This window comes from Carassius auratus, chromosome 25 (assembly GCF_003368295.1).
Source record: "Carassius auratus strain Wakin chromosome 25, ASM336829v1, whole genome shotgun sequence".
Taxonomy (NCBI): Eukaryota; Metazoa; Chordata; class Actinopteri; order Cypriniformes; family Cyprinidae; genus Carassius; species Carassius auratus.
In genome coordinates, this window is record NC_039267.1 from 20,116,411 (window position 1) to 20,131,765 (window position 15,355).

The 15,355-nt window shown below is 43.0% G+C and overlaps 5 protein-coding genes across 5 annotated transcripts; all 5 read right to left on the reverse strand.

The window, feature by feature from the left end:
• Positions 1-677: 677 nt before the first annotated feature.
• LOC113043640 (histone H2B) lies at positions 678-1,411 on the reverse strand. The gene has a single exon (XM_026203145.1). It carries the CDS (start codon positions 1,384-1,386, stop codon positions 1,012-1,014), a length of 375 nt encoding a protein of 124 aa, XP_026058930.1. The 5' UTR covers positions 1,387-1,411; the 3' UTR covers positions 678-1,011.
• A 1,654-nt stretch (positions 1,412-3,065) lies between these two features.
• Positions 3,066-3,624, reverse strand: LOC113043829 (histone H4). The gene has a single exon (XM_026203427.1). It carries the CDS (start codon positions 3,422-3,424, stop codon positions 3,113-3,115), a length of 312 nt encoding a protein of 103 aa, XP_026059212.1. The 5' UTR covers positions 3,425-3,624; the 3' UTR covers positions 3,066-3,112.
• A 584-nt stretch (positions 3,625-4,208) lies between these two features.
• LOC113043798 (histone H3-like) lies at positions 4,209-4,693 on the reverse strand. Its single transcript, XM_026203395.1, has one exon. The coding sequence runs from the start codon at positions 4,670-4,672 to the stop codon at positions 4,262-4,264; it is 411 nt and encodes a 136-aa protein (XP_026059180.1). The 5' UTR covers positions 4,673-4,693; the 3' UTR covers positions 4,209-4,261.
• A 1,361-nt stretch (positions 4,694-6,054) lies between these two features.
• On the reverse strand, positions 6,055-6,653 carry LOC113043800 (histone H2A). Its single transcript, XM_026203398.1, has one exon. It carries the CDS (start codon positions 6,514-6,516, stop codon positions 6,130-6,132), a length of 387 nt encoding a protein of 128 aa, XP_026059183.1. The 5' UTR covers positions 6,517-6,653; the 3' UTR covers positions 6,055-6,129.
• Positions 6,654-6,896: 243 nt separating this feature from the next.
• LOC113043820 (histone H1-like) lies at positions 6,897-7,683 on the reverse strand. Its single transcript, XM_026203417.1, has one exon. The coding sequence runs from the start codon at positions 7,666-7,668 to the stop codon at positions 7,030-7,032; it is 639 nt and encodes a 212-aa protein (XP_026059202.1). The 5' UTR covers positions 7,669-7,683; the 3' UTR covers positions 6,897-7,029.
• Between the last annotated feature and the right edge of the window lie 7,672 nt (positions 7,684-15,355).

Consider the following 15,355-nt stretch of genomic DNA (forward strand, 5'->3'; position numbering starts at 1 on the left):
GAATCTGACTGTTAGCCATGGTTTGTTTTGGTTGGTTTTGTCCTCAAGGTAATGTCACAGCTTCCAAACGCTCTCAACGCAAAAGCTTACTGGCGCTCGTGATTCTTTAGCTCCGCCCACACGTCACGCCTCCAGCCGGTCGTGTTTTTCCAGGAAAAAACGGTACAGACTATCTTTCTCTTATGAATATAATAAAACTTAAGACTTTTTGGATTTATGAAGGGTGCACTACTACTCTATAGGTACTCAAGATTAACAGGATATTGAGTGAAAACGAGCATTTCACCATTTTTTTGGAGAAAATTTGATTTCTCAATCTAATGCAGTCAGGACACGTGACAATATAAGGACTGGAAAGATGAACTTATCAATTCCGTTTCCTGATCAGACAACGTGCTTTAGTTTTTGGGGCTATGCGTGATGAAGGACCGACTCAAACCCTAGGACTCATAAGGTAAGAGGTGAGCTAATCATAGGCTGAAGACCCGGGTAAACAATGAATCAATCTTCTCTATCTCTTATAGCATAAGTTGTGTTAATGTATGTAATGTGAACAACGTTCACGATCGATCTAGATGTGTTAGGGAAATAACATTGTAATTACGCTTTGCTAAAATGAACCTACTGTGAAATTTCCACGACCGAATCTTAAATTGATCCGAATTTCCCGTCATTCATTCAAAGTTGTTTTTCTAGGCTTTATTGGGTCTGTTGTGAAACAAATTAAGTTCATTTTACACTGCAAAACAACCATCTTTGCGTCGAGGACGCAGGAGCGCCTTCACGAGAGCATCAGTCCGGGATTTCACATTAAGGTTGACGTTCATCAGACGTTTTTTTATTTTAGGAGCAGTATTAAATTCATAAAAGTGCAACACCGGGCGTCATTCGGACCGAGTCATAGGTAACATTACTGCAAGTGAAGTTTAGGCACATGAAAACTTAAAGCTCTTTAACGGAGAGGGTGGGTGGCTCTTAAAAGAGCCGTTGGGGTGGAAGTCCGGTTACACTCTACTTGGAGCTGGTGTACTTGGTGACGGCCTTGGTGCCCTCAGACACGGCGTGTTTGGCCAGCTCTCCGGGCAGCAGCAGACGCACGGCGGTCTGGATCTCTCTCGAGGTGATGGTGGAGCGCTTGTTGTAGTGAGCGAGACGAGACGACTCACCGGCGATGCGCTCGAAGATGTCGTTGACGAAAGAGTTCATGATCCCCATCGCCTTCGAAGAGATGCCGGTGTCAGGATGAACCTGCTTCAGAACTTTGTACACGTAGATAGCGTAGCTCTCCTTCCTGGACTTTCTGCGCTTCTTTCCTCCTTTAGCGGCGGTCTTAGTGACCGCTTTCTTGGAGCCCTTTTTGGGAGCAGACTTCGCTGGTTCAGGCATGATGATGCTGACGAGTCAATGACTTCAACGTGCCAGACCGAGACATATATCGACTCGCCCATGCTAATTTTCCAGGAGACATGGAGCCTTCTGATTGCGTGTTTTCATAGACCGAACCCATAAACTCGCATGTGATTGGACAACTCGAAGTATCACGAGCGGAAGCAGGGCCAATCACAAGCGGTGACTTGATAGCCCCACCCGCTGCTCCGTGTTCGAACGACATCAGCCGTTATGAATGAATAAGTTTGCTTGTTTCAGTTCCCGCTCTTTTTGTTGATTTATACAAAACAAATGGGTCTCAGATATCGCGCATGTGCCTTCTAAACAATAATTATGTCGCTTGATTGTGCCATCCCAAAGAAGCACAAAGTCACTTTTACGGACTTTAAAATTAAATGTTTCCTTGTGATGGAATGACCTCCCCAACTCAGTCCTTAGCAGTCTTCAAGAATCGTCTTTCTTTTGCCATCTTTATTTGACCCTCTAACTTTAACACTCACTATTCTAATTCTATTCTTTAAAAAAATCTAACTACCTTTCGAATCTTTTTGTATTCTATTTTCTTTTCATTTATTATGCAATTATGTCTGTGTATGTGTGTGTGTATATGTGTAAAGACCTCCAACTAGCTTGCTCTATCCTTTTCCATATTATCCGTTTTCTTTTTATTATATTATTTGAAATCCCTTGCTACGTGTAACTTACTGTGTTAACCTAACTGAGACTTGTTATACCACTTATATATCATTGCTCTTTTTGTTGTTATGGATTGCTTCCACGGTCTTCATCTGTAAGTCGCTTTGGATAATAGCGTCTGCTAAATGAATAAATGTGAATGTAAACCCCTTCATACAATTTGGAGAAAGAAGAGCAACGACGGTTAGACACTAATTTTTCTCTGCTGTCCTACCAATTTCACTTCTGCTCCATTGCCATCTGATGTTTTCTTTTTGTTTGGCAAATCACTCTGATTCATAAAAAACGACAAACGAACCAATGAAAATGCCATGCAATACAAAAATCAACATGCTCTCATTCTGTGCGCTATCAGAAGAATTGCTTAATATTACACCAGCTCTTAATTTTGAAAAATTAATTTTAAGAAAAATTAAAATGGTTGGGGAAGTTGTGGCCTAATGGTTAGAGGCTTGGACTCCCAATCGAAGGGTTGTGAGTTTGAGTCTCGGGCCGGACGGAATTGTGGGTGGGGGGAGTGCATGAACAGCTCTCTCTCCACCTTCAATACCACGACTTAGGTGCCCTTGAGCAAGGCATCGAACCCCCAACTGCTCCCCGGGCGCCGCAGCATAAATGGCTGCCCACTGCTCCGGGTGTGTGCTCACAGTGTGTGTGTGTGTGTGTGTGTGTGTGTCTTCACTGCTCTGTGTGTGTGCATTTCGGATGGGTTAAATGCAGAGCACAAATTCTGAGTATGGGTCTCCATTCTTGGCTGAATGTCACTTCACTAATAAACAGAGGTGTGACGTCCATTCTTCTTTCTTTCTTTTAATTTTCAACTCTGAAACATGAAAACACTAAAGTAATAAAGAAATCGGAAGTACACGAATTCTCGTTTATTTTTCTAAAGAGTTAATTAGCCAAAGTTTCATTGCTACTCTTCACCTAGAGCGAAAAACAACATTACTTCAACATTAACCCCTTTAGTGACAGTATGGGTGGCTCTTAAAAGAGCCTTTGTGGTTTTCTGCTAACACGGACGCGTTTATCCTCCGAAGCCGTACAGAGTGCGTCCCTGTCGCTTCAGCGCGTACACGACGTCCATGGCGGTGACGGTCTTTCTCTTGGCGTGCTCGGTGTAGGTCACGGCATCGCGGATCACGTTCTCCAGGAACACCTTCAGGACACCGCGGGTCTCCTCGTAGATCAGACCGGAGATACGCTTGACTCCGCCGCGGCGAGCGAGACGACGGATAGCGGGTTTGGTGATGCCCTGGATGTTATCCCGCAGAACTTTACGGTGACGCTTAGCGCCTCCTTTCCCGAGCCCTTTACCTCCTTTGCCTCTTCCAGACATGCTTGACTGACTTCTCGTAAATGACGAACACAAACGTGTGACGCCGCATGCGCCAGGGGAGGCCTTTTACATGTGCTTACAGGACCTAACGGAAGCCCACTCCACGTCACTTGGCGCGCACCCAACCCAGCTTAGTTAGAGCAATGAATAACGTCATGTAATTTAACCCCAACCCTGAGTGCAAATATTAATTGAGCGGTTCTCAATTCCCCGGAAAATAAACACCATTTATAATGAAATTCCCTCTACTTATACCGTTTTTTTTCAGCACTATTAGTCATAAATTATCACTGTTAATGTAGTATAGTGGTGAATGTATAATGTCATTGTTATTATGAATTTTTGTATTGTTGATGCATATTTTTATTTGTGTGCTGTTGTCATAATTAATGAATGTTATATGATTGTTGGTTATTTATTTATTTTTGTTCGTTTTTATGTCACAGGCCTAGGTACTGCAGATACTATTTTTCATCTTTACTAATTCGGTCATATTTACATGGTATATTTTCATACAACAATGTACATGAATATGCATGGTCCCTATTAAATAAACTTATAAATAAATAAACGTAGCGTCGTAAGACCTCTATGACATAGTTTTGAAAATTTAACGAGTTAACTTAACATGTTTGAAACGGCACTTGGCTTTGATTCACGTTTTGTTGTGAAGGGAATGCAAAATGAACAAAACGAACAAGGCAAAATCACTAAAAAGATTTAGGCAGTGTTAATTCCCTACCAAGTATAACAGTGGAAGTACTCTCGTTTAGTGTGATTTTGGTGGCTCTTAAAAGAGCCTTTGGGTTGGGTTACGAGGCTTGTGAAATCAGGCGTTTAAGCGCGCTCTCCACGGATGCGGCGGGCCAGCTGGATGTCTTTGGGCATGATGGTGACTCTCTTGGCGTGGATGGCGCACAGGTTGGTGTCCTCGAACAGACCGACCAGATAAGCCTCGCTGGACTCCTGCAGGGCCATGACGGCGGAGCTCTGGAAGCGCAGGTCCGTCTTGAAGTCCTGAGCGATCTCTCGCACCAGACGCTGGAAGGGAAGTTTGCGGATCAGCAGCTCGGTGGACTTCTGGTAGCGACGGATCTCTCGCAGAGCCACGGTGCCGGGCCTGTAGCGGTGAGGCTTCTTGACGCCGCCGGTGGCTGGAGCGCTCTTACGGGCGGCTTTGGTGGCGAGCTGCTTCCTCGGGGCTTTGCCTCCGGTGGATTTACGGGCGGTTTGCTTGGTTCTTGCCATTTTCTCGAGTTTCCTGTCTTGTTTTCTTCAACGGAATGATTAGGCGCTTTTGCAGGGGACTTTTAATATCTCCTGCAGCATTTGGGCGGTGCGTCACCATCGGCATTTGATTGGCTATTGTGTCACAGCGCGAGGCGGCCAATGACAGTGCGTTTCCTGTTTTCAAACAGACAGCGACAGTCTGGGTTTCCCGCTCAAAAGTTATCAGAATCAGAAAGAGCTTTATTGCCAATGCTTAGGCATACAAGGAATTTGTTTTAGTGACATAATGCTTCCAGTACACAGAGACAACAACACACAGACAAAAAATAAAAATAAATAAGTGTATAAACAATTGTGGTATAAATGATAATGGAATATGATTGAGTGAGATGCAGGAATGTTCAAGGATGGAGGGTTAACAAATAAATATAAGGATATTGCACGTGTATAAGTAGGGAACATTTAACTGTTCATGAAGTAGATTGCCTGGGGGAAGAAACTGTTCTTGTGCCTTGCTGTTCTGGTATTTGTGGCTCTGAGGCGCCGACCAGATGGCAAAAGTTCAAAGATGGGGTGACTTGGATGTGAGGGATCCAGAGTGATTTTCTGAGCCCTTTTCCTCACTCTGGATGTATACAGTTCTTGAAGGGTGGGAAGGGGAGCACCAATAATCCTTTCTGCAGTCTGAACAGTTCTCTATAATCGTCTGATGTCTGATTTTGTTGCTGAACTAAACCAGACAGTTATTGAGGTACACAGTACAGACTCAATGACGGCTGAGTAGAACTGTTTCAGCAGCTCCTGTGGCAGGTTAAACTTCCTAAGCTGGCGAAGGAAGTACAACCTTTGCTGGGCCTTTTTCACAATGGAGTCAATGTGATTGTCAGAGTAGTCCATGTGACATCAGAGGGTTAGTTAGAATATTTTGAAGCATCGAAAATACATTTTGGTCCAAAAATAACAAAAACTAGGACTTTATTCATCATTGTCTTGTCTTCTACTACTTACACAAACTGCTTTGTTTGAAACTCTCTTAACAGAACCGGAAGAAAAGACAATGCTGAATAAAGTCGTGGTTTTTGGTAGTTTTGGACCACAATGTGTTTTCAATGCTTCAACATATTCTAACTGACCCTCTGATGTCACATGGACTACTTTGATGTTTTTCATTTCTTTCTGGACAGCATACCAATACACACAGTTTCAGTCTAGGGACTGAGAGCTTTCGGACTAAAACTAAAATATCTTAAAATGTTTTCCAAAGATAAACGGAGGTCTTACGTGTTGGGATCAAACACGAGGATAAGTTTATTAATGACATAGTTTTTTTATTGGATGAACTAACCCTCTAAATGCATGTAGATATACATGAAGTAAAATTATGAAGCTATTAAATTTCATCAACTCAAGCTGCTCTTTAAGGGGAAGTGTGTGGCTCTGAAAAGAGCCTTTGTGAGTGTCGTGTCCTCTCGTGTTCACTTGGTTTTGGCGGGTTTCTCGGTCTTCTTGGGCAGCAGCACGGCCTGGATGTTGGGCAGCACGCCGCCCTGAGCGATGGTCACTCCGCCCAGGAGTTTGTTGAGCTCCTCGTCGTTACGCACCGCCAGCTGCAGGTGACGGGGGATGATACGGGTCTTCTTGTTGTCCCGAGCGGCGTTCCCAGCCAGCTCCAGGATCTCAGCCGTCAGATACTCGAGCACAGCGGCCAGATACACCGGAGCACCGGCACCAACACGCTCGGCGTAGTTGCCTTTACGGAGAAGTCTATGCACACGACCGACGGGGAACTGAAGACCAGCCCTGGAAGAGCGAGTCTTAGCCTTCGCCCTGGCCTTACCGCCGGTTTTGCCTCTACCACTCATTGTGGATCGAAAGAACGCTTACGTTGAGAGAACAGAAAAAGATCAGTATGAGAGCGCGGCTATTCTGTATTTTAAACGAGCATGCCAGTCGCCCATTGGTCTAGAGCCTTGTAAGATTTTAAACCAATCCGTGAACTTCCCTCCAACACCCATCGCCAGTGCCACGCCTCCACAACCGGCTTCGGATCGCGCTGCTTTTTAGACTGATAAGAACACGAGAGAAAACGTTCAAGAAATTGTGATGGGAAATTGAATAAGTCTAAAATAATAATAGAAAACGTCAATGAAAAAAAAAAAAAAAAAACATGAATAGATTGTTCCGTTCGTATTAATAATTCGTGGCTTTTGTAAATTCAGTCTGTATATATAACATGTAATTACCGAGTCGAGGTGAACTCAGATAGTCTTACAGTAATTTACTTCTACAACAGTCAACATACGGATCTTTTGCTCCTTCTTCAGAGTTAGTGGGTGGCTCTGAAAAGAGCCGTTGGGGAATAAAAGATAAGCTATTTATTTCTTCTTGGGGGCTGCCTTTTTGGGCTTTGCAGCTTTAGGTTTGGCAGCTTTTGGTTTTGCTGCCTTGGGTTTGGCAGCCTTGGCTTTTTTGGGGCTCTTGGCTGCTTTCTTGGGCGCTGCCGGCTTCTTCGCCTTCTTGGGGCTCTTCGTCGCCTTCTTGGCGGCTGCAGCGGCGGGTTTCTTGGCCTTCTTGGGCGATTTCTTAGCGGCGGGCTTCTTTGCAGCTGCGCTCTTGGGCTTCTTGGCAGCAGCGGGTTTCTTGGCCGCGGGCTTCTTCGCTTTAGGAGCCGCCTTCTTCGCCGGTTTCTTCTTGGTCTCGGTTTGCTTCTTGCTTATCTTGAAGGATCCCGAGGCACCGGTCCCTTTGACCTGAAGCAGGGCGCCTTTAGTCACCAGGCTCTTGATGGCGAGCTTGACGCGGGAGTTGTTCTTCTCCACGTCGTAGCCGCTGGCGGCGAGAGCTTTCTTGAGGGCGGCGAGCGACACGCCGCTCCTCTCCTTGGACGCGGACACGGCTTTGAGGATCAGCTCACCGACGCCTGGACCTGCTTTCTTGGCTTTGGAGGCGGACTTCTTCTTGGGCGCTTTGGCCGGCGGGGCGGCAGCGGCCGGGGCTGGAGCGGTTTCTGCCATTTTTCAGAGCGGGTTTACAGTCTGTCAAACGCTGAGTTCAAAGATGAATGTCGCTCGAGCAGCGCTGCGCTCTTAAACAACAGATGAGAACCTTATAGACTCAACCCCAGCCGCTCGGTGTCTGCGCGCCTCCGCGAGCCCCTCGCACTTGTGTTTTCTTCTCCTATATTGAAGGGCAATACTCGAGTGGCAAAACAGTTTGACGCAGTAAAAACCAAGCGAACACCGAGCAGAGGTTCTTGGCTTTCTTTGGAGACTAAAACACACTGCGAGGAAATGTTCCTTTTGACCTGATCGGGTCAAACTCAAGGCGAGCATCAGCTACGGCACAAAGCCGCGTGTAAATTTTTTGCCTTGTTTAACTGGAAAAGTTGATAAAAGATTAAAGTCTTCCTCTGTGTGTTTCAGAAACAGTTTGAAAATGCATTTGATGTAAGGTGCATCAGTGAAGGGCGTGTGCAGTGTTTTATACAGCTGTTGTTTTGGGCAGCTTGAAGCACAAAAACACCCGAGTCGTCTTGTGACTCGTGTCAAGAAAGAGGCTCGTTCTAGGAAGGTGATTTTCTTCCCGTAGTCTTTCGTGGTGCATAGAATGTCCAAATGCTAACAAATAATGTCATTAAAAAAATCTGCTTTTCATGTTTCAGCTCGAAAAACGATATGAGATCCATTTAAACAACAAAAATAGTAATAATAATATTTTTTTTTTTTTTTGTCACCAAATTCAGGACGTTGATGTCATCTGTCAAAACTCTAGACGCAAAACTAAAAACAGTCATTATTAATACACCGTGTTCCAAATTATTATGCACGTAACATATTGGGATTTTGGTACAATAAAGAGTCAGATTTTTGTTTGAGTTGTTTTTCACATCATTTCAGGTTACTGGTATCAATCTCAGACTGGTTTGGTCAAGAGTTTGCCAGGTCTTCTTGGGTAAATGGAAACCCTATAAAGAGGTTGTTCCACATTATTAAGCAAGTCACTGTTCTCATAAAATATAACGAGGAAGAAAGATCTTTCTGAAGATGAAAAGTATGAAACAATGCAATATCTTGCAAAAGGCATCAACACAAACAATATTTTGCTAAAGGAAAAAAAAATATTATTGAACTGTCAAAAGATTTGTAATTGACTTACTGTAGAAGCACATACGATCTTGGTAAGATGAAGATTTATTAAGAAAGTTTCTGTCAAACAAATGAACTGTATTGCAATACCAGCTGTAAAAAGCCACCGCTGAGCAGCAAAACACGTGTTTGAAGCTACTGGAGTCTCCATCTAGGCTAGTGACAAATGGTCAAAAAGTGCTTTAGTTTTCGAGATACCTGATGGCTTGTTGGAAAGGTGGGGCTGTGCTGAATCCAGCAATACCAAATATGTAAATATAGCATGACAAATAGTCACTCAATGTATGAGGTGTCCAAAATGAAAGAACACTGGACAAAATAGCCTCAAGTACATATCACATTATCAGTGGTGAGAAGAATTTTGACTAATTCATTGTTACTGCAAAGCAACTTACATTAGGTAAGTGTTGATCTATATTTATGATACATTTAATAATGATACATTTCATAAGGCACAGTATACTATACAATTCATATGAACCACAGATCCAATTGAATCAAGTTAGCATTGGAATGGAACACCTTTATTAAAATACCGTCACTGTCGTGCAGAATCCTTGCATGTCCAAATTTTGTCTATTTCATATTTTTTCACAGTTCAATGCTATTGGTCAAACCCCACGTGGTAAACAATCTAAAGCGTTGAAAATAGATTGAGAGCAAATCTCTTAACTCCATTGGACACTTCAACTGTCTGAGAATCCTCGTAACGCCACCTCTTCTTCACTCAGCGGCAGGAGTTCCACGCCTTTTTGTGTCCTCAGGATTTTAAGTCACAACGATAGAGAAATCCTCGTCGAGCAACACATAAAGCAAGCCTAAACTCTGATTTTATCTGTTTTAAACTATGATATCAGTTATTGATGTATTTTAAATGTCTACTTATTACTAGGCAAGGCAAGGCAAGTTTATTTATATAGCACATTTCATACACAATGGTAATTCAAAGTGCTTTACATAAAATAAAGTAAAATAATCATGAAGAAAAATAATAAAAATAAAGACAAGCAATTTTACAACTTTTAAAATGATGAAAAAAACTACTTAACTAAAATGAATTTAAAAACAGTTAGAAAATGATTTTACATAAAAAAATAAAAATAAAAAAAAACAGTGAAAATATAGTACAATCAGTTCGGACATTGCACAGTGCTCATTCAATAAATGCACAGCTAAACAGATGAATTTTGAGTCTAGATTTAAATGTGAATAATGCTTTAGCACATCTGATCTCTTCTGGAAGCTGATTCCAAGTGCGGGCAGCATAGTAACTAAAGGCAGACTCCCCTTGTTTTGTGTGAACCCTTGGTATTTCTAACTGACTCGATCCTAATGATCTGAGTGCTCTGTTAGGTTTATATTCAGTGAACATATCTGCAATATATTTCGGTCCTAGGTCATTTAGTGACTTATATACGAGTAAAAGTACTTTAAAATCAATCCTAAATGTAACTGGAAGCCAGTGTAAGGGAAGGCCAGTGAGGAGCCCATTACAATAGTCCACCCTGCTGGTGATAAAGGAATGAACACGTTTCTCCAAGTCTTGGCTGGAAACAAAACATCTAATTCTTGCAATGTTTTTTAAATGATAGTATGCTGATTTAGTTACTGCTTTGACATGACTACTGAAACTAAGGTCTGTCTCCAGAATCACACCAAGATTCCTGACTTGATTTTTTGTTGTGAGACCCCTAGAGTCAATGTAATTCCCTCGAAGCACTGGCAGACACAAGTGGTTTTCTTGCAACGGGTTTATTTGAAGCTTATTCTCCGTATCCACCGTGAAAACTAAACATACAGTATAACGAGAAAATAAAGACTGCATTAGCTTAATATGAACATACAATGGCATGCGCAGCATGTAAAATAACGTTCACCAAAGTAAAATACAGACACAAAACAGCATACCTCGTTGGCTGCATGCTGTACACAATGGAATAAATGTTTCCTTAGATCGCTGACATCCACTATATCAACCTTAACACTTTTATCAGAGCATTAAATTGTCCATGCTTCTCTTGCTGTTAGCTTGACGACTCTCTCACACGCGTACGTCCCCATAAGACCTTGCGCGGAAACTTCAAAATAAAAGCACTTCACTTTTACCAAGTAAAATCACTAAATAATACTAAATGTGATTTATAATTCTAAATTATGACATTGGTTGAAAACAAATTATACATTATTATAATGTTGTGACAATGACACTCCCACCAAATCACACAAACCTTAATGTGGATTTCTCTACACATAATGGATGTTGCCAATAAACTTATAAACAAAACTTCTAACCTTTTGGTATTTAAATATTTAGCATAGAGTTTCAATAAAAACAATAAACTCCTTAGTCTGCCTCAAGCAGAGTAACAACTTTATGTATGGGCCTTTCAAGGAACACTGTTTTAGTTATGGATTTTCCCTTTTTGTCAAATGTAGTGTTACTAACTAGCAACCTTACTTTTCTCACCCTACTATCTGACCCTGGATAGACTTCTGTGACCCTTGCTAGCTTCCATTCGTTGCGTGGTTCTTTGCTTCACACCTTTGTATTCTTTGACTTGTCGTTTCAATCTGGCAACTGCTTTTACTGCTCTTGACCAATCAGAGAATTTCTGTAGGCGATCCAGAAAAGATCTATCTTCTTTGGCTTTAGTATTACACACAAGCACCTTGCGAAGCTCGGGATCATCCGGTCTGATTTCTCCCACCTTGGGTTCTCTTTCAGGTAGTTCTTTACACCAAAGAAACTTTGGACCTGTGAACCAGTTTGAGTTCTTAAGTTGCTCTGCAGTTAAACCCCGAGAGGCATGATCTGCCGGATTATTCTCAGAGGCAACATAAGCCCATTGCTCAGGCATTGTACTTGACTTGATTCTCTGTATGCGGTTGGCTACGAAAACTTGAAATCTTCTGGCATCATTGTTTGTGTAGCCAAGAACGACTGTCGAATCTGCCCAAAAGAACTCTTGCAGATCTTGGATTTCTAATTCCTTTTGGAGCATGTCACTAGTTCGAACCGCAACAACTGCCGCAGAAAGCTCAAGTCTCGGAATAGTTGTGACCTTGGTTGGTGACACTCTTGACTTGCCCATTACCAGACAGCAATGAACTTCATCGGACATGTTAATGGCTCGAAGGTAGGTACATTCACCGTAGCCAGAGACGCTTGCATCTGCAAAGTGGTGAAGTTCATATCCTTTCACTTTGCCGAAATTTGAAGGTAAAAAACACCTTTTGATTTGCATTTCAGCAAGATTGGGCAGGTCTCTGATCCAGGACTCCCACTTAGGTCTTAGGTTTTCCGGAAGTTCCTCATCCCAGCCAATTTTCTCTCTGCACATTTGCTGGAGTATTTGTTTCCCCAAAAGGACAAAGGGTGCCATGAACCCCAGGGGATCATACACAGAGGCTACAGTAGAGAGCACACCTTTTCTTGTTAGTGGATTAAGTTTTACTTGAACTCTGAATTTGAATGAGTCTGATGTGATGCACCATTCTACTCCTAGAGCTCTCTCCATGTGCGGTGAACTCAAGGCCATGTCTAGATCTTTGATTGTGGCACGTTCTTCTTCTGGGATGGTTGCCATCACTATCTCACTGTTGGAAACAAACTTGTGGAGTCTTAGCTTGCCAGTGGAGCAAAGTTCTCTTGATTCTTTGACAAGCTGAATGGCTTCCTTCTCAGTTTGGACACTTGCAAGACCATCATCAACATAGAAATTTCTTTGAATGAAGCGTATGGAGTCTTCACTGAACTGACCTCGTCCTTGTCCTGCCAGATGTTTCAGGCCGAAGTTGGCACAGCCAGGAGAAGAGGCTGCTCCAAACAAGTGGACCTTCATTCTGTAAATTGATGGTATGGTTTCCAAGTTGCCATTCTCCCACCAAAGGAATCTTAAATAATCTTGATCTTCCCTTTTCACGTGAAACTGGTGAAACATCCTTTCAATGTCACACATGACTGCAATGGAACCTTTTCTGAAGCGACATAGAACACCCACCAATGTATTTGTCAAGTCAGGACCGGTAAGCAGGTAGTCATTGAGAGATGTTTCTTTAAACTTGGCAGAACAGTCAAATACTACACGTAATTTTCCTGGTTTTCGTGGATGATAAACTCCATGATGTGGAATGTACCAGGCCGGACTGTTGTCAATTTCTTCCTCTGGAACCTTTTCCGCTTCACCACGTGAAATAATATCGTCCATGAAGTTTACGTAGTCTTTGTAATACTGTTGATCTTTCTTTAATCTCCTTTCTAGACAGTGCAGTCGATGTGTTGCGCATGTCTTGTTGTTAGGTAATTTGGGTCTTTCCTCTTTGAACGGTAATGGCATTTCGTAGTGACCATTGTGTTTCTGTGTGATGTTTTCTCTCAACTTCGTCAGGAACTTGAGATCTTCTTGAGACACCAGATTATCTTCTCCAGCTTTTTCAGAGAAGTCAGACTCAAGGACCTTTATAATGTCTGAGGGAGTGATCTCTTTTACTTTGTTTCGGCTCACATAGTGTACTTCAGCTTTGAGATTGAGAGAAGGCTCCACACCTGGTGTCACTTGTCTCACTACTATGCGATGACTAATTCCGATGGCATCACCGTAGTCTACAGTGGGATGCCTATGGCCAACAATGCTCCATCCAAGGTCCGTACGCTGTGCATAAGGTTGATGATCTTCGCCAAACACAACTTCCTTTGGAAGTAGAGCTTGTGAGCAGTTATACCCAATAAGCAGACCTACTTCACAGTCCTGCAGAGGTGCAATCTCTTCTTGGAGGTGCTCTAGATGGGACCATGCTTTAGCGGTTTCGTTTGTAGGTATGTGCGATTTGTTGGCTGGAATAAACTCGCGTGTGTAGACGGGTGGCAAGGAGATGTTCTTACCGGAGTAAAAGCCTCTGACTTGTAGGTTATTTACTCTTTGAGAGCTTACTACTGTAGTTCTTGAGGTCATAGTAGAGAGCTTGAGCTTCACTTGTTCTTTGTCTGCTTCCAAGACTTCAGCTACTTCACTTAGAACGAAGGTTGTGTCGCTTTGAGAATCCAACAGAGCATATACAAGGACTTCTTTTTCTGGTTGAGTTAAGGATGAAAGCCAGACAGGAATTACTGCAGCTGTTTGTGCATTAACTTCACCAAGTATTACTCTATTGGAAGTAGCAGTTGTGGTTTCTTCATGTTGGGATGATTGAGGTATTTCTCTGTATCTTTCTTGACTTGGATTTTGCTTGGCTTGTGGCGGTCTTTGTTCTTTTTTGTCTCGCTCCTCATGCAGACAGGTAGGATGCCGCTTATTGCAAATGTCGCAGACACTTCTACTGTTGCAGCTCTTTGACTGGTGACCAGACCTGAGACACCCAAAGCATAGACTTTCAACTCGAATGAATTTGATTCTGTCTGAAACCGCTTTCTGCATGAACTTCCTACATTTGTGCAAAGTATGCCCAGTTTTCTTACAGAAAGTGCATGTAATAAAAGTCTGTTCGCTGGAACTTGTGGTCAGTGTCTTTGCTCTGAAGTTTTGTTGTTTTTGGACTTTTGGGTTTTCAGCTTCACCTTGTTTTAGTGACTGCAATGATGTGACAGAATTGCAGGCAATTTTGGCCTCCCTTGCCAGAAATTTGACAAATTGGCTAAAGGAGGGAAATTGGTTAATCTCTTCTTCTACTTCGATAACCTTCCGATTTCATCTTGCCGTTAGCCAATCAGGTAGCTTGGAGAGAATTTTCCTGTTCCCTTTCAATACTTCACTCGTACTGCGTCGAAGACGCATATGGGAAAAAAACCTTTTTTCTCCTGAACTGAAGCCTTATTCAATCACGCAGTGAAACTGCACAGCCATTGGATCGTGCAGTGCTATTAAAACAAACCAATGGCTTGGCAGCGGTGCTGCACGAACCTATGGCAGCGAAGCCCGCCAAAGCCCGCCAATATGGGCAGGGAATCTGGCTATATATTGCCCGCTTCGCCACAGGAATTCAGATTATTTCTCCTTCAGCGACGACTGAGTTGTGCAGCCTTTTTAGCATGGCAAGGAACGCAGTACTCGTTCCCGTATTTCAGGGAACCGAGGTTACGTTAGTAACCGAGTAAGTTCCCTTTCAATACTTCACTCGTACTGCGTCGAAGACGCATATGGGAACCCAGTTCAATCACGCCATGCTAAGAAGGGAGGACGACCAACGCAATCAAACTTGATTTGTCAAACCAAGATATGACAATAGCAACTAGGGGCAGAATAAGCTCAATGAGGATACGTCTGGCCTAGCCTGATCATTCCGTGTTCGTATGGCCTCAGTAGCCAAGGGACCGAGTGCATACGAGTAGAGTTTGAGCCTTGGGCAAGAATGGCCAAGAGCATGCAAATGAGGAACAAGAAGGTGACCTTCACACAGAAAGTACCCTAGCATGAAGCGCCGGGACGTCTAGATTGTAAAATCTAGCAAATGTGGATGGCGAGCTCCAGCCAGCCGCCTCACAAATTTCTGCGATTAGTCACACCACTAGACCATGCCCAAGACGAAGACACTGCTCTCGTCGAATGGGCTCTTACTCCAA